Source organism: Eumetopias jubatus, unplaced genomic scaffold (assembly GCF_037043125.1).
Source record: "Eumetopias jubatus isolate StellerSeaLion01/CBP00866 unplaced genomic scaffold, mEumJub1_p1.0 scaffold_1, whole genome shotgun sequence".
NCBI classification, from domain to species: Eukaryota; Metazoa; Chordata; class Mammalia; order Carnivora; family Otariidae; genus Eumetopias; species Eumetopias jubatus.
Genome location: NW_028274807.1, coordinates 61,056,288 through 61,075,742, shown reverse-complemented (window position 1 = coordinate 61,075,742; position 19,455 = coordinate 61,056,288). Strand labels below are relative to the sequence as shown.

General features: G+C 37.7%; 1 protein-coding gene across 1 annotated transcript in view; it reads left to right on the top strand.

Annotated features, from left to right (window-relative positions):
• Nucleotides 1–19,455, top strand: part of LSAMP (limbic system associated membrane protein) — a 642,425-nt gene that overhangs the window by 409,376 nt on the left and 213,594 nt on the right. Inside the window, exon 3 of the mRNA XM_028110636.2 lies at nucleotides 900–1,025. Within this exon, the coding sequence (XP_027966437.1) occupies nucleotides 900–1,025 (126 nt within the window). The remainder of the gene's footprint in view (nucleotides 1–899; nucleotides 1,026–19,455) is intronic.

Here is a 19,455-nt window from a genome sequence, read left to right as displayed (position 1 = left end):
ACTCCCTCTCTCTCAAATAAATATAAAATCTTTAAAAAAATATTAGTGGTGGGCGCCTGGGTGGCTCAGATGGTTAAGTGTCTGCCTTCGCCTCAGGTCATGATCCCAGGGTCCTGGGATCGAGTCGCACGTCGGGCTCCCTGCTCCTTGGGAGCCTGCTTCTCCCTCTGCCTCTCTCTCTCTCTCTGTCTTTCATGAATAAATAAATAAAATCTTTAAAAAAATTTTTTTAGTGGTGGTTAAAGTACTAGGAGTAATAGTATTATTTTTGTGATGTCCATGATATAGGTCTTATTAATTCAGTTTTTAAGCTCTAAAGTGTATCATCTAGTCTGTCACATAGCAAGGTGATATTTAGACACTTTCTATTAGGATTCACAGATGGTTGCCTTATGTGGCTAGATTATAAGTAAACAGGTATTACCACATCTTAAGAACACAACTATGCAACTCATACTAAATAACAGTGTTTTTCTTTTCCTGATATTTGGAGGAAAGATTGGACTATATTCCTTTTATATACATAAGAAAATAAATATAGATACCACGTAGTGATAAGAAAAATTTATTAATATATATAACTCTGCATGCTCTCTAATATCCAGATAAGGTCTATTCTAATGAGAAAAGAGCTAAGACATTTTCATTATACTCCTCTGTGAACTTCCTACACTACTTGGTCATAGAGAAGAGATTCTCTTTATAGTAAGACCATGCTTTTTATTGGCCAAGTCTGTAAGGAGGTCCTAAAGCAGTCTGGCTTCTTAACACAAAACTTCAAATGGTTTAAGTCATAAAAGCATTTAGCTAAGATTTGCTGTTTCCAGTGACATGGACCAATGCTGCAAAGCTGGTTTTATGGGCATGGTTACATATTCCATTTGCTTTTGTCTTTACAGTTCCACCAAAGATCTCCAACATCTCTTCGGATGTCACTGTGAATGAGGGCAGCAATGTAACCCTGGTCTGCATGGCCAATGGCCGTCCTGAACCTGTGATCACCTGGAGACACCTTACACCAACTGGTAAGCAACCATCTAGTCTTCAAAATACCACACATCGTTTAAGATATCTTCATGGTTCTGGAGATTCCATTGGATCAGAAAGGCAAACTTGTATCTGGTTATTAAAACACTAATACAATGCAATTTAGGAATTACCTTTGTCCTCCCTGGTCTTTGCTAATGTGTTCATCTCTATAAAGTCTACAACCATTTCTTATTTCATTTTCAAATAGAACATCACCTCAAGGCAACAAATACAGAAGAATTAAATGCATTAAATGACCTGGTATTCTGTCTAAAATGTATGCCAGTTTTGTGCTTGAGTGTCCTGGAGCAATGTTTTGGTATGAATTAAATTTACCAGTTCTTTGTATTTTTTTGTTTGTTTTGCTTTGCTTTTTAACTATAATTTCCTAATATGTAGCACCTTGTGATGAAACCTTTCAGGAATAATACAAAATTGTTAGTGACTTCTGATGTCCTTGGTATCTGGCTCTGTGGAGGGTTATCAGGCATGGACTAAGCTGCATGAGCTCATGACAGGTCCCTAGCTATTGATGCAAATTCAGTAAAAGTCAGAAAATCCTTTACCAGAAATGTCTTCTGCATCCTCCCTTCCCCCTTCTCAGCACCACCATAACTGAATTCTCAGGCCCTGATACTTTTTGAACTTCACTTAAATATTGTATCAAATTACTTGGCTTGACTGCCTACATGCTCTCCTGCTCTACAGATTTCATTTTCTTATAAGCAACACCATGCTTTTACAAATGGCATAGTCTTTGTAGAATAGGGCCTGCTATTTGATTTCTCAGAAAGAAGGGTTGTGGATCAATTATTCTTATAAAATGTAATTTATTTTGGTAGATAGCCCTCAATTTTTAATTGATTTATATCTGATATTATTTTAAAATTGCTTTATAGAAGGATTTAGAGATTTGATTAACAATATAGTCATTCTGGAATGAACACCATACAAAATTGTTATGCAAAGTGAGACATATATGGAAGTTATCCTGGGGTATTTCTAAAAAGCCAAGGTAGCGTTTGCTTAAAGCATCTTTAAAATCTGTATTTTATGGTTGAGAATAGGGGCCTTCATGTCATGTTAGCTCTCAAATTAATTTTTCAGGTGAATTTGGATCAGCCTATAGAATGGTCTCTTATTTTGGCAGCTATTCTTATTAAAGGCTTCTGTTTTCTTAAGAGAGTGTCACTCAGAACCCATCCTAATTTTTAATGCATGCAACTTGTCATTTATTGACAATATATAAGAGCAATAATTGAGGCACTTATTTGGAAGATCAATCTCAAACTCATTTCCTCTCAGAGCTGTTTTATACTTCACATGGAAAAAAATTGCATATGGAAGATTGTCTGAAGTGTGAACCTCTGGATATCACACACCTTTCCCATGGGTTAAATTAAACATCCAAAGCACATTCTGCCTGGATGGAATTATATTATCCCCCAATCCCACACCTGCTCCTTTCCAATGTAGAATTGTTTTTACTGAATGACTATTTGGTATAAAAGCTACTGGCCCATATTTAAAGATGTTATAAAAATATCCTTTAAAATCATTGCATTAACTATGATGTTTTGAGAGATTGCTAATTTTATTACAGTTTCCTTTTGAAAATACCTTTTGAGAAAATTCCTCTTTGTTTTCAGTATTTCTGCTGCCCTTTTTCTAAGCAATGGTTTGGTTTTTTATGAATGAATTCAGTGAATTTTTATAAATGATTATGAGTCCATGGAATTGACTATTACTAACCTTAGAGACAAATTTATTGCCCATTTGTAAAAGAATGTAGGAAATCATATATAAAATACACGTTAATAAAATGGATTTTAAACATTTAAACTCTGTACCATTTTATGGCATCAAATTCATATAGAGACTATGCTCTTGCATTCCTCTTGTTTTCTTACTATTATTTTTTATGTTGTCTCACCTTTTCTAATTAATTTAAACATCTATATAAATATATTGTTTATAATCTCTTATTTCTTTTTGTGGAACAAGTGGTAGAAAGAAGGGAAGAAGGAAGGAAGATAGATTATGGTCAACTTATAAACAAGGAATGAATTAAATTAATAAAAAGACCGTTCCTTTTGGTATACTACTAACTATTAAGTAGTTCAGTTTTTTAAATTTATTATTATTATTATTATTTTATTTTCAGGGAGAAATGCTATTCATGACCTGAGCCCAAAGATATATATTCTTTATTATCCTTTGGGTTCAGAAAAATAATAAAATAGAATCAGAGTTTCAAGATTTTTCCGGGCTGGACCTAGGAGTTTAGATCTCTGTAGCTAACTTTTTAATGATAATGAATATCTGATTTGAATCCTGAATAACCTGGTATCCATGGTGTTTTAAAGTCAACAAGAGACCATATCTTCCAGAGTAAAGGTAGCATTTACATACTCAGAGAATGCTGGACACTTCAAAATCAACTTGAAAAGTCAGTATACTCACAGGGATTTCTAATAGGAAGCCCAGGGGGTCAGCAAACTGCAGTCTGTGGGCCAAATCCGGCCTGTCCCACTTTGTACTGCCCGCAAGCTAAAAGTGGTTCTTAAATGATTAAGTGGTTGGAAAAGTCAAAAGAAGAATTTTATTTTTTGACATGCAAAAAATTTGACGTTCATATTTGAGTGTCCATAAATAAAGTTTTATTGAAACACACCCACACTTACTCATTTTTGTGTTGTCTATGGCTGCTTTTTTTCTAAAACAGGAGAGTTTAGTAGTTGCAACAAAGATGGCTTGGCTCACAAGACCTAAAATATTTTCTATCTGGCCCTTTAGAAAAGTTTACAGACCATTGCTCAAGACTATGGCTTGGGGCACAGATAAGGATTTTCTGCACTCATCTATGACCCCATGAGGCTCTGGGGATATCTTCCATTAAGTTCCTAAATACATCTCAAGGGAAAGAACTTTATTCTTCTATAATCCTCTAGCTAGGCCCTCTCTGTGGGTCAAATTCTGTTCTGTCACGTGCAAAACTAGCTCCATGCTGCATTCACAAACTCAAGGGCAAACTCCAATTTCCCTTCCAAAGGGTATTAATTCCCAGTCCCACTCTTTCATCTATTTCACATCTGACCTAAATAACCACCTGATCATAATCACATTCCTGGTAACAGGAGAGAAAATTTGCCTTTCCTCTTCTATAAGGGAAACTAGGTTTATCGTGGGGGTTTTGTGTTTTTTTTTTTGGTCTTACGTGGGTTTTTTCCCTTCTTTTCCAAATTTGGAAAAAGGCAGTGATCCTTTTCAGTCTATAACATGAAACCTTTCTTGGAGGCACTCAAGGAGGAGGCTCTGCTCCCTGTGTGACAGCAAAACTGCCTGCCACCCATGGCCATGTGAGCAAAAATACCCAGCTAGCTTTTTCAATTATTAATTGTACCTTCAACAGTATAGAGTGTGACTGCCTTGCAGAGGAAATGTACCTGTAATTAGCTCGACCCCACAGGGGCATGGAGCCATGAAAGGGGGAAGATTCTATGCAGGGTTCACACGTACCCGATTACCTGTCATTTGATGACACAAGGGGGGAGAAAGGAAAGAGGGTGCAAGGTGTATTTTTATGAGAAGAATATTTATTATCTCTTAATTTAGTTTTTAAAAAAATGTGGCTGTGCCATTTTGTTTCTCTTTATTTTGACATTTGAAATTTATTTTTTCAAATATACTGCAAGAATTTTTAAAGAGGAAAGTTTTAAGAATGGTAAATCTTTTCGTATATACATAATCTAAACATACACCTGACTTAGGAGGAAGAGAGGTTGATGAATTCCATGGTTGCTTTTCTTATATTTCTGATTTCTTAATTTTTCTCTTCTCTCCAGTTATTCTGTATAGTCAAAATGATATGTCACATATGTGGTTGTTAAATGTGACCTATTTTCTCCCTTAATTAAGTTAGACTTTCATAATCCTGTAACTCCCAGAGGGCAATTGCACCATAACATGTATTTTCTATGGAGTGTTTGATCTCCCTTAGGTGAGCAATGCTGCTCCCATCTTCATTTAACTTTGTTTCTCCATCTTTCTTTTCACATGCCAGAGGAAGTCCCTTTCTCAAGTGTGCCTCACATATTATCAGGATTGCCCAGGGTTACAGAAGGAGTTTCTATGCATCTTGTTTCTACAAAGGTTTTTTGAATCCTTTCTATACCTGAAAAACTCAGGCACACTGAGGACTTAGCCCTTTAGGTTGAGAACAACTTAGCAGGTGCTATAAAATTCTCTTGTCCAAGGAAAAAGCTAGATTTGACATCAATATAAAATATAAAAATATCACTTGAGAAATATTTTGTGTTTTGATAGGGTAAAAACATTGTTCTGGAAGGAGCTAAGAGGACTGCAGGGTGTCTGGAATCCCATTTCTCATTGGATGTTGGGTTTTAATCATTTGGTCAGAGACTTCCTTTCAGTTCTTTTCCAAATTTGAATCCTTGCCTGATGATACTCTTGAATTCCATTAATGCTCTAGCCTTAACTGTCTTACTTCTAATTTTATAAATTAACCAATTATTAATATATGTAGCCTAGACTCTTCCCTCATGGGTTTGGGAAAAATATATAATTTTAAATGTAATTTCTTTAAGTTGATTTCCAGAGGTATGTGTTGCAAGTAACTAACATCAGCTATTGTTAACATGTTAGAATTAGTATGACTTCATATTCCACACAGAGAACATATGATCTGCAGTTCAAGTTTGAGGAAATTATTTCTCTAGGGTTTTCTTGTGTGGACCTTCCAGAAGGTTCTTTGAGTTAACCTTGGTCATATATGGATGTGGAAGAATCAAACTGGTGACTTTACAGGTAAAGGCTCTTGACCATATAGTAATGATTTAAGCAAGAATAATGATTCATCCTGTTATGTTGATTGTTTTCATTTGTTTCTTGCATTTGAAAAAAATTCCATTTCCTTTTACAAAAAGCAGAAAAATAAATAAAAAATCTTGCTCTGTTTTCTTTTCAATATCTTACTTGCATATGGGTTTTAAAATATGTCATCCACCAATACAGAATAATATTCAGATTAATCTTGTTCTCCATCTCACAGTTATCGAAAGTTATCATGAGAATTAAGGTAAGGTTCTTAATACAGTATTAGATAGTATTGATACTATTTTTATTTATTTTTATTATTAGTTATCCATATCAGCTTTATATAGTGATAATTTGGGGGGAGACTTTTGGCAAAAATATATATATATTTATAAATGCTCACTTTGTTAAAGGACAAAATGAAAAGAAAGATAGACATGGTCTCTGCACAAATGGAGTTTATAGTTCAACAAGAAAGCAGAGCATTGAACTAATAATCGCATGAATAATCACTTAATTAGATTTATACAACATAAAGAAAAATTATAACATTCAATAAGACCATAAAACAGGGCCATATAGCAAAATCTGCAAGGCCAGCAAAGCTCCCCTGAGGGGAGCTTATGCTGAGACCTTAAGGATGAATATGACCTGGCCAAGAAAAAAAAAGAGAGTGAAAAGTATCCTAGGCAGAGAAGAGAGCATTTTTAGGAATACAGGCAAGCATCTTTATGTGAAACCATGATGTTAGTGTTTTTTTTTAATACTAACATTTTTTTCTTTAGGCACATATTAATTCTTTTATTTTTTAAAGTATTCCTGTTTTCCCTTTCAAAGAGTGGAAAAAATAAAAAGAAATCTTGCTATATCTTCTTTTCAGTACCTTACTTGTGTATTGATTTTAAATATACAAAGCAATATATACTAGTGTATACACCACAATACATACTGGGATATATACATGTTCTCAATGTAGCAGACATATAGGCAGTTATTTATGTGTGTGAATATCTTAAATTTAGGTCAGAAACATAGTCTTTGCCTATACAGGTGATTCCATAATAGCTTAATCAAGTAAATACAAATTCTTTTTTCAGTAGCCTCCTTTTTAAAACAATTGGATAATTTAGATAATGAACATGATAAAATTTAACAACATGATCACTGGCCTCCAAACCTTAAAATCCTAAAGAGACTCACCATAACTGACACTGTAACCTTCAAGCCATGGGAAGAGCTCCACAACCAGATGTGTTGGACCACATGTTCCAAATGGTTGACCATATAAACCAAATGATAGTGTTGGACAAATGCTCTCCTGCCACCTCAGCACCCCACTCTTATCCTACCCAGATTTGTCATCAGATGCCCAGGGTACTCTTCCTGAAGAAAAATGAACCACCCAAGATGTGTCCCTGGGGTACTAGTTTGGATTTGAGAGCTCCAGGACATTTTGGAAGCTTAGGTCAGGAAGGGACAATATAGCTTAATTACAAACTTTGCCCATGACCTAGGAGAACAGAAATACACAGTCCACATCTCTTAGAATCTCACCATTTCGAATATGTGTTGCCATTATTCCAAATAGTCTATGTTTTACAATTTAACAGGTATAAAAATAGAATTTGTCAAAAGTTATCATGAGAATTAAGGTAAAGTTCTTAATACAGTATTAGATAGTATTGATACTATTTTAATTTATTTTTATTATTAGTTATCCATATATCAGCTTTATATAGTGATAATTTGGGGGGGAGACTGATAATTTGATTGAAAACAACCCAATGTCATCTTTATCCATCCCACACAACAACCAGGGAGACTTTTTAAATGCTCTCTCTCATCAAAACTAATCTTAGTATTTTATGTCTCAAATTATGTTACATTATATTGCATCAACATACCCACTTGAGGTGTTCCTTTTTTTGAAAGGGCATGACAACAACATATTATTAGGGCAAGATTTTCTAGCATGCCTTATCAATGTGTTCATTCTCCTACGGGGCAGTCTCAGAATCTGGCTGTTTAACAGCAAATACCTTATTTACTGTAGCTATATAAAACCTATAGGTTATAAATTCAAATGCTTATTATTTTTTTTACAAAATTGGTGTTCTAGGTGATAATTAGACTATAACACCAAAAAAAAAAAAAATGATCGGCAGTGTTCAGGAACAAGCCATTGAATAGTAACAGAAGGGCTGCACAATAAAAACAAAACAAAAAGAAAACGGTAAATTATAGAGCTTTTTTGGAGAAGCATATTAAAAAGATCAAAGTAATCATACAATTGTTGCAATGGGCAAATATTAGTACAATGAAATTCATCAAGACAAGTGCAGGTTGGTTTACCTGGGAGCCAAACGAACTGCTATAGAAGAGGAGACAATAGGACTCACATTGTATTTGATAAGGCTTACTTATACAAGAAAAAGTCAGGCTAGGTTGTATAACTCTGTGAACCACCCACAAATAACTTTGGAATCTTGACTGTGGATGTCAGCTAGGGTCTATCCTAAGATCCTTCAGGAGATGCCAGAGTAGGACTGATTTAGGTCCTTGCTAAGATGGGCCATCCCTCCCATGAATCAAGGCATTTACCCAAGGTGGTCAGAAGCAAGGGTTAGAGGACAAGTTCCAGGAGATTGTAAAGGGAGGAGATACAAGTTGTCTAAGCCAGAAACTTGATAGTGTTCCTAGCCTGTTTTGCTTCCTTTTCCCCAGCAATAATTCATTGGACACATTGTCCTGATTCTACATCCTTACTGGCTATCAGTCTATTCCTTTTTCCCCATCGTCACGATGTAGGTACACCAACATTTTTCTCACCTGTATTTCAGTAGTTCTCCAGTTGAACCCCTTGCTACTAGATATTTCCCTCTCCTACAAAAACACTATTTCTTAATATAAAATTGGTCAAACCCTGACTAATTTCCCAATTTTCCAATGCCTTTGGGATGAAGTTCAAACTACTTCACATGGCCTCAAAGCCCTTCATTCAACTTCTTCTCCTATGCATAAACCCCTAACCACTCAGCTTTATGCACTGAGTAAATTATACTACTTATATTTCAAGAATATGCCTTGTCCCCTTGCTTTTGAGCCTTCACACATCCTGTTTTTTGTCTTAAAACATGATTTTCACCTCATCTATATCATCATTTTGCCAGCATAACTTCTTGCAAGATCTTCAAAATGACACTTCCTCCTAGAAGCCATATAAGAGAACTAACAAAATTACATTTTAATTATGTGTAATCTCTAGATTATAAGACCTGTAAAAATGCAGAAACTATGTCCTACTCATATGGGTATTCTCAGCACATTGTACTCAACCAATCAGTCAATCAATTAATTGAGTTATTTAGGTAAGGGCTTTTAAAAGGGTTGCTGGAGTGGTGGGGGGTGGGAGGGATGGGGTGCCTGGGTGATAGACATTGGGGAGGGTATGTGCTATGGTGAGTACTGTGAATTGTGTAAGACTGTTGAATCACAGACCTGTACCTCTGAAACAATACATTATATCTTTAAAAAAAAGAAGAAGAAGAAGATAGCAGGAAGGGAAAAATGAAGGGGGGGAAATCAGATGGAGAGATGAACCATGAGAGACTGTGGACTCTGAGGAACAAACTGAGGGTTCTAGAGGGGAGGGGGTTGGGGGGATGAGTTAGCCTGGTGATGGGTATTAAAGAGGGCACATACTGAATGGAGCACTGGGTGTTATATGCAAACAATGAATTATGGAACACTACATCAAAAACTAATGATGTAATGTATGGTGATTAACATAACATAATAAAAATAAATAAAATAAAAAAATACAAACATACTGTTATTGAGAAATAACGCACAGCAGAAGTGTAAACTAAATGCACATTAATAAGTGATTAAAGCATGAATGAATGGAAAACAAACTTCAAAGAATACAATAGAATTATAGAACTAAAGCTATCTAATAGTTTTATTAATTTCTTACTGAGAAGGTTTTGGAAATCTCAAGAAAGTTCTCTGTCTAGGTCCTATTCAGATCCTTTTTTTCCTTGTGTTGTCTTGATGTTCTGATCTGCTTCTGACTCTTATTCACTAGGCTCCATAGGATGCTCTGAAATCTTCAAATTTTTGTATCAGATCCTTGAATAGTTTCTATATCACCCAATTATTTTCAGCAATTGTTCATTTCCTTCTGAGCAGTTATCACACAGAGTAATTGTCTTAAACATTTGTTTACTTTTTTACTGCCTATTTTCCTCATGAAATCAGACCCTACATATCCTTAGTTCTCATTATAGTGCCTGGCACAGTAAGCATTCAATAAATACTTAGTGAATGAATTAATGAATTACACTTTCCAGATAAAAGTCAGACTCTGTGTTAGAAACTACTTACAGTTTAGATTTTTTTTTGTGATTCTTTTTTTTTAAATTTTTTATTGTTATGTTAATCACCATATATTACATCATTTGTTTTGGTGTAGTGTTCCATGATTCATTCTTTGTTCATAACACCCAGTGATCCATGCAGAATGTGCCCTCTTTAATACTCATCACCAGGCTAACCCATCCCCCTACCCTCCTCCCCTCTAGAAACCTCAGTTTGTTTTTCAGAGTCCATCATCTCTCCTCGTTCGTCTCCCCCTCTGACTTACTCCCCTTTATTCTTCCTCTCCTGCTATCTTCTTCTTTTTCTTTTTTCTTAAAATATGTTGCGTTATTTGTTTCAGAAGTACAGATCTGTGATTCAACAGTCTTACACAATTCACAGCGCTCACCGTAGCACATACCCTCCCCAATGTCTATCACCCAGCCACCCCATCCCTCCCACCCCCGACCACTCCAGCAACCCTCAGTTTGTTCCTGAGATTAAGAATTCCTCATATCAGTGAGGTCATATGATATATGTCTTTCTCTGATTGACTTATTTCACTCAGCATAACACCCTGCAGTTCCATCCATGTCATTGCAAATGGCAAGATCTCATTCCTTTTGATGGCTGCATAATATTCCATTGTGTATATATACCACTTCTTCTTTATCCATTCATCTGTCGATGGACATCTTGGCTCTTTCCACAGTTTGGCTATTGTGGACATTGCTGCTATAAACATTGGCGTGCATGTACCCCTTCGGGTCCCTACATTTGGATCTTTGGGGTAAATACCCAGTAGTGCAATTGCTGGATTGAATGGTAGCTCTAATTTCAACTGTTTGAGGAACCTCCATACTGTTTTCCAGAGGGGTTGCACCAGCTTGCATTCCCACCAACAGTGTAGGAGGGTTCCCCTTTCTCCACATCCCCGCCAACATCTGTCATTCCCTGACTTGTTAATTTTAGCCATTCTGACTGGTGTGAGGTGGTATCTCATGGAGGTTTTGATTTGGATTTCCCTGATGCCGAGCGATGTTGAGCACTTTTTCATGTGCCTGTTGGCCATTTGGATGTCTTCTTTGGAAAAATGTCTGTTCATGTTTTCTGCCCATTTCTTGATTGGATTATTTGTTCTTTGGGTGTTGAGTTTGATAAGTTCTTTATAGATTTTGGATACTAGCCCTTTATCTGGTATGTCACTTGCAAATATTTTCTCCCATTCTGTCAGTTGTCTTTTGGTTTTGTGGACTGTTTCTTTTACTGTGCAAAAGCTTTTTATCTTGATGAAATCCCAATAGTTCAGTTTTGCCCTGGCTTCCCGTGCCTTTGGTGATGTTTCTAGGAAGAAGTTGCTGCGGCTGAGGTCGAAGAGGTTGCTGCCTGTGTTCTCCTTTAGGATTTTGATGGACTCCTGTCTCACGTTTAGGTCTTTCAAACATTTGGAGTCTATTTTTGTGTGTGGTGTAAGGAAATGGTCCAGTTTCATTCTTCTGCATGTGGCTGTCCAATTTTCCCAACACCATTTGTTGAAGAGACTGTCTTTTTTCCACTGGACATTCTTTCCTGCTTTGTCAAAGATAAGTTGACCGTAGAGTTGAGGGTCCATTTCTGGGCTCTCGATTCTGTTCCATTGATCTATGTGTCTGTTTTTGTGCCAGTACCATACTGTCTTGATGATGACAGCTTTGTAATAGAGCTGGAAGTCTGGAATTGTGATGCCGCCAGCTTTGCTTTTCTTTTTCAATATTCCTCTGGCGATTCGGGGTCTCTTCTGGTTCCATACAAATTTTAGGATGATTTGTTCCATTTCTTTGAAAAAAGTGGATGGTATTTTGATGGGGATTGCATTGAATGTGTAGATTGCTCTAGGTAGCATTGACATCTTCACAATGTTGGTTCTCCCAGTCCATGAGCATGGAACGTTTTTCCATTTCTTTGTGTCTTCTTCAATTTCTTTCATGAGTATTTTATAGTTTTCTGAGTACAGATCCTTTGCCTCTTTGGTTAAATTTATTCCTAGGTATCTTATGGTTTTGGGTGCAATTGTGAATGGGATCGACTCCTTGATTTGTCTCTCTTCTGTCTTGTTGTTGGTGTATAGGAATGCCACTGATTTCTGTGCATTGATTTTATAGCCTGCTACTTTACTGAATTCCTGTATGAGTTCTAGCAGTTTTGGGGTGCAGTCTTTTGGGTTTTCCACATAAAGTATCATATCATCTGCAAAGAGTGAGAGTTTGACTTCCTCTTTGCCAATTTGGATGCCTTTGATTTCTTTTTGTTGTCTGATTGCTGTGGCTAGGACTTCTAATACTATGTTGAATAGCAGTGGTGAGAGTGGACATCCCTGCCGTATTCCTGACCTTAGGGGAAAAGCTCTCAGCTTTTCCGCATTGAGAATGATATTCACTGTAGGTTTTTCGTAGATGGCTTTTATGATATTGAGGTATGTACCCTCTATCCGTATACTCTGAAGAGTTTTGATCAAGAAAGGATGCTGTACTTTGTCAAATGCTTTTTCTGCATCTATTGAGAGGATCATATGATTCTTGTTCTTTCTTTTATTAATGTATTGTATCACGTTGATTGATTTGCGGATGTTGAACCAGCCTTGCAGCCCAGGGATCAATCCCACTTGGTCATGGTGAATAATCCTTTAAATGTACTCTTGGATTCTATTGGCTAGCATTTTGGTGAGAATTTTTGCATCCATGTTCTTGAGGGATATTGGTCTGTAATTCTCCTTTTTGATGGGGTCTTTGTCTGGTTTTGGGATCAAGGTAATGGTGGCCTCATAAAATGAATTTGGAAGTTTTCCTCCCATTTCTATTTTTTGGAACAGTTTCAGGAGAATAGGTATTAATTCTTCTTTAAATGTCTGATAGAATTCCCCTGGGAAGCCATCTGGCCCTGGGCTTTTGTTTCTTGGGAGATTTTTGATGACTGCTTCAATTTCCTTAGTGGTTATAGGTCTGTTCAGGTTTTCTATTTCTTCCTGGTTCAGGTTTGGTAGTTGATACATCTCTAGGGATGCACCCATTTCTTCCAGGTTATCTAATTTGCTGGCATAGAGTTGATCATAATATGTTCTTATAATTGTTTGTATTTCTTTGGTGTTGGTTGTGATCTCTCCTCTTTCATTCATGATTTTGTTGATTTGGGTCATTTCTCTTTTCTTTTTGATCAGTCTGGCCAGGGGTTTATCAATCTTGTTAATTCTTTCAAAGAACCAGCTCCTAGTTTCGTTGATCTGTTCTACTGTTCTTTTGGTTTCTATTTCACTGATTTCTGCTCTGATCTTTATTATTTCTCTTCTCCTGCTGGGTTTAGGCTTTCTTTGCTGTTCTTTCCCCAGCTCCTTTAGGTGTAGGGTTAGGTTGTGTATTTGAGACCTTTCTTGTTTCTTGGGAAAGGCTTGTATTGCTATGTACTTTCCTCTTAGGACTGCCTTTGTTGTATCCCAAAGATTTTGGACAGTTGTGTTTTCATTTTCATTGATTTCCATGAATTTTTTTAATTCTTCTTTAATTTCCTGGTTGACCCATTCATTCTTTAGTAGGATGCTCTTTAGCCTCCATTTATTTGAGTTCTTTCCAACTTTCCTCTTGTGATTGAGTTCTAGTTTCAAAGCATTGTGGCCTGAAAATATGCAGGGAATGATCCCAATCTTTTGGTACCGGTTGAGACCTGATTTGTGACCTAGGATGTGATCAATTCTGGAGAATGTTCCATGGGCACTAGAGAAGAATGTGTATTCCGTTGCTTTGGGATGGAATGTTCTGAATATGTCTGTGAAGTCCATTTGGTCCAGTGTGTCATTTAAAGTCTTTATTTCCTTGTTGATCTTTTGCTTAGATGATCTGTCCATTTCAGTCAGGGGGGTGTTAAAGTCCCCCAGTATTATTGTATTGTTGTCAATGTGTTTCTTTGCTTTTGTTATTAATTGGCTTCTATAATTGGCTGCTCCCATGTTGGGGGCATAGATATTTAAAACTGTTAGATCTTCTTGTTGGACAGACCCTTTAAGTAGGATATAGTGTCCTTCCTCATCTCTTATTACAGTCTTTGTTTTAAAATCTAGTTTGTCTGATATAAGGATTGCCACCCCAGCTTTCTTTTGGTGTCCATTAGCATGGTAAATGGTTTTCCACCCCCTCACTTTCAATCTGGGGGTGTCTTTGGGTCTAAAATGAGTCTCTTGCAGACAGCATATTGATGGGTCTTGTTTTTCAATCCACTCTGATAGCCTGTGTCTTTTGATTGGGGCATTTAGCCCATTTACATTCAGGGTAACTATTGAAAGGTATGAATTTAGTGCCATTGTATTGCCTGTAAGGTGACTGTTACTGTATGTTGTCTGTGTTCCTTCTGATCTTTGCTGCTTTTAGGTTCTCTCTTTGCTTAGAGGACCCCTTTCAATATTTCTTGGAGGGCTGGTTTCGTGTTTGCAAATTCCTTTAGTTTTTGTTTGTTCTGGAAGCTTTTTATCTCTCCTTCTATTTTCAATGACAGCCTAGCTGGATATAGTATTCTTGGCTGCATATTTTTCTCGTTTAGTGCTCTGAAGATATCTTGCCAGTCCTTTCTGGCCTGCCAGGTCTCTGTGGATAGGTCTGTTGCCAATCTAATATTTTTACCATTGTAGGTTACATATCTCTTCTCCCAAGGTGCTTTCAGGATTTTCTCTTTGTCTCTGAGACTCGTAAGTTTTACTATTAGATGTCGGGGTGTTGACCTATTTTTATTGATTTTGAGAGGGGTTCTCTGTGCCTCCTGGATTTTGATGCCTGTTTCCTTCCTCACATTAGGGAAGTTCTCTGCTATTATTTGCTCCAATATACCTTCTGCCCTTCTCTCTCTTTCTTCTTCTTCTGGGATCCCAATTATTCTAATGTTGTTTCGTCTTATCGTATCACTTATCTCTCGAATTCTGCCCTCGTGATCCTGTAGTTGTTTCTCCCTCTTTTTCTCAGCCTCTTTATTTTCCATCATTTGGTCTTCTATATCACTGATTCTCTCTTCTGCCTCATTTATCCTAGCAGTTAGTGCCCCCGTTTTTTATTGCACCTCATTAATAGCCTTTTTGATTTCGACTTGGTTAGATTTTAGTTCTTTTATTTCTCCAGAAAGGGTTTCTCTAATAACTTCCACGCTTTTTTCAAGCCGAGCTAGTATCTTTAAAGTCATGATTCTGAACTCTAGGTCCGACATCGTACTAATGTCCGTATTGAGTAGATCCCTGGCTGACGGTACTATCTCTTGTTCTTTTTGCTGAGGTGATTTTTTTCATCTTGTCATTTTGTCCAGAGGAGAATACATGAATGAGAGAACAAAATGCTAACAGGTTTACAACGTCCCCAGCAAATATACTGTATACAAATCAGAAAAGACCTGAAACCAGGGGAAAAGAAAGGGAAAGAAAGAAAAAAGAAAGAGAAAAAAAAAAAAGAAAGAAAAAAAGATAAAAACAAAAACAGAACAATACAATAAAAGCAGAATGTGATCAAATATGATCAGGCTAGTGCATAGATCAGTGCCACACACTAGATTTTGGGCGTATTTTGGTCTGTTAGAAAAAGGTGCCTCCTAAAATTTTAAAGGAAGAAAGACATATATGTACAAAATAAGGGTTGATACAATGAAGGGATAGAAGAGGACTGTAAAGATGAAAATTATAAAAGATTTTATAAAAGGACTTGATAGGATAAGAAGTTGTTTGAAAAAAGAAAGAAGATTTAAAAAAAAAAAAGAAAAAAGGGAGAGAATGTGATCAGGCAGGAGACTAGAACAGAGCCATACACTAGTGATTTAGGGTATATTTTTATCTGTTAGAAGAAACTGTATCTCAAAATTTTAAAGAGAGAACAACCTATATATATATGCCAAAAATAAGGGTAACTACTATGAAGGGATAAAATATGACTCTAAAAATGAAAAATAAAAAATGTTTTTTTTTTTTTAAAGAGATTGATAAGATGTTGGTTGAAAAAGGGAAAAAGAAAAAAAAACAGTTAACAAAAATTAACTTTGATGAACTAATGAATCATGGTAAAAAAAAAGCCATGAATTCTATGTGTAGTATTCCCCTAGCGCTGGAGTTCTCCCGTTCTCCTTGATCGGTAAACTTGGTCTTGGCTTGCTGGCTGTTCGTGCTGATCTTCTGGGGGAGGGGCCTGTTGCTGTGGTTTCCAAATGTCTTTGCCGGAGGCTGAATTGCCCCGCCCTTGTCGGTCCGGGCTAAGCAAGCTGCTCGGGTTTGATCTCAGGAGCTTTTGTTCCCTGCAAGCTCTCCGTACAGCCTTGGAGGACCAGGGCAAAAATGGTGGCCTCCCAATCTCCACCCGGAGGAGCTGAGAACTCGGGGCCCCGCTCCTCAGTGCGCCCCCAGAGAAAAGCAGTCACTCCCGTGTCCCCGGTCTCCGGCCGCTCTCCGTGCTCACCCGCCTGTGACCGAGCGTTGCTATCTCTGGCACCCGACCCCGTGTGGAGTCTCCAAACCCAGCAGATCCCTGCGGTGCGTTCCCGCGCCGCTCCTCCCCGGGAAGGAAGGGGAATCTCCCCGGATCTGCCGCTTGTTGGGTCCCTGCTGCAGGAGCAGTGGCCCGACTGGGCCGGAGATCACAGTTTATGGCAACCCCAAGCTGAGAGTCCGCGCCTCGGCTCCGTGTCTGCAGCCGGCTTCCCCGCTCCGATACCTGGGAGCTCTGGCACACTCAGGCTCCCCCGGTCTTTCTGTGACCCCAAGGGTCCTGAGACCACACTGTCCCGCAAGGATTCCACCCCCTGCTTAGCCACTGGAGCGACGTCCCTCAGCGGAGCCGACTTCTAACAGTTCCGATTTTGTGCTCTGCGGCTCTATCACTTGCCAGAAGCGGCCGGCGGAGGCCCCTCCCCCGCCGTCTATCCTCCCGAATATCACCTCGGATTCACTTCTCCGCACGTCCTACCTTCCAGTAAGTGGTCGCTTCTCTGTTCAGAGAGTTGTTGCTACTCTCCTCTTTGATCTCCTGTTGAGTTCGTAGGTGTTCAGAATGGTTTGATCCCTATTCAGCTGAATTCCTGAGACCAGACGAAATCTAGGTCTCCTACTCCTCCGCCGTCTTGCTCCGCCCCGGCCTACAGTTTAGATTTTAAGAACAGAATGTTCATAAACTATAGTTTTGCTTTACTATATCATATGCATCTCAAATATATGGGACAGTTTTCTTTCCATGGGACACTGTGAAATGTCTACTGCAGATTTCTGTATCTGGGAAAGAATTATACATATTTTGTATCTGGGAAAGAATTATATATAGTGAACTAGTGCTATATATAGTGAACTAGTGTGTGTGTGTGTGTGTGTGTGTGTGTGTGTGTGTGTGTGTGTGTATAGTAAACTATATATATAGTGAACCAGTGCTATAGTGGGGGTTGGGAGTTTGATGACAGGAGTTCAGACCTATCCTAGTTTTGATAGTAGAGAATAGTAGAGAACAGGTTGAGTCAACCTGAAAAAGGATCCTCCACTGCAGAGCTGTAAATTTTAAAATACCTCCTATGATTCACTGTTATAAACCATCCCTTACAGGAGTAGACACCTGTGGCAAAATTTTCATCTCCACTATTAGAAATCAACTGGATTTTCAAACCTGGTTGATCATCAGAATTACTTGGAGACAAAAGTTTTTAAAATTACAGATTCCCTGGCTCAGCCCACACATAAAACATCTCTTTTGGTGAAATTCTGGGATTCTGTGGGAATAAAGCCTCCCGGTGAGTCTGGTGACCAGCAGAATGATGACTGTGTAAGCCCAGGAGGGCAAGATCTAAAGGAGTGTTTCTCCAACTTTATTGTGCTGGAAAGTCATCTGGAGGATCTTGTTAAAATGCAAATTCTGATTCACTGGGCTTGGGATGGGGCCTGAAATTCTGCCTTTCTAACAAACACCCAGGTGTAATACGGGTGCTGCAAGTACATGGACCACATTTTAAGCATCATCTTGGTTCTTGAGATCAGAATAGGTTGGAAGATAGTGGGATATATAAATAGCTTAGCACAGAGAAACCTAGGTAAGTCCCACAATGTACACAAATATTGTTACAGTGTTTTATATTTTAATTTCTCTGTTCTACCCCGAGAAACCCAGAAACGATTCAGAGAATAATAAAAATCATTGTAGTTTTGAGAAATAAGATTGATCCTTGCCTATCAAGGTTGGACCATAAGCAACAGAATTGGCATCACCTTGGAGCTTTATAGAAATGCAGAATATTGAACCCCATTCCAGACCCACTGAATCAGAGTCTACATTTTACCAAGTTCCCCTGGTGGTTTGTATGCACATTCAATTTTGAGAAGTTCTGGACTAGGTAGGGATGAAGAGTCTTTCTTTGTGTGCAGAGAAAGCTGCTTTCCTAGGAACTTAAAGTGTAGAAATGAAAGAACTTTGCCCACTTTCCTACTAACTAGTAACCCTAAACTTCACTCCTTTCTCCCTTCCCTCCAAATGTATTTCTACCAAGAAACCAGAAAAAAGAAATGGTGTAGGGGCGAGGGTAGGGTTACAATATTGAACCATTGAATGTTTATCACTTGGAAAGGAGAGCATCTAATGCTTTACCTATTCTATCAGATGCTGCTAAATATTGCGGGAAAATTTAGCCTAGCATATGAAGAAATACTGCCTGAATGACAGCAACCCAACTTTTCTCATCATCTTTTATAATGGCTTTATCTGCAAAATGTAGACAATATTATGTGCCCTACCTGCCTCATGCTCTTGCTCTGAGGGATCAAATGAGATAATGAATATGTAAATAGTTTGAAAAGTGTAAGACTCTCCACAAATGTAAGCAATTAAGAGAGAGAGTAAGTTGGTAGAAAGAATAGAGAGTTTAGAGCGAGAAAACCCAGGTTCAATTCTCTGTTCTCTACCATTTACCTTTTTGGTGGGTTTTGGGGTAAGTCCTTTAAGCTCTCTGCTTTTCATCCATAAAATATGAATATAATGCCTGCTCACTGCCAGGATTCCTGTGTTGTCTCCAATGATAAAATGTATATGAAAATGATTTGTTAATGATAAAGCATTATTCAAGTGCTATTATTACTATTATCTTAGATTCTGCAAGGCAAAAGATGGACTTTAATTACAGTAGTCATTTTTGTTACTATTTGGATAGTAGAAAGGACTAACTGCAAGACTATAAAGCTCTCCATTTGACCAAAATAAGTAATAAAACCAG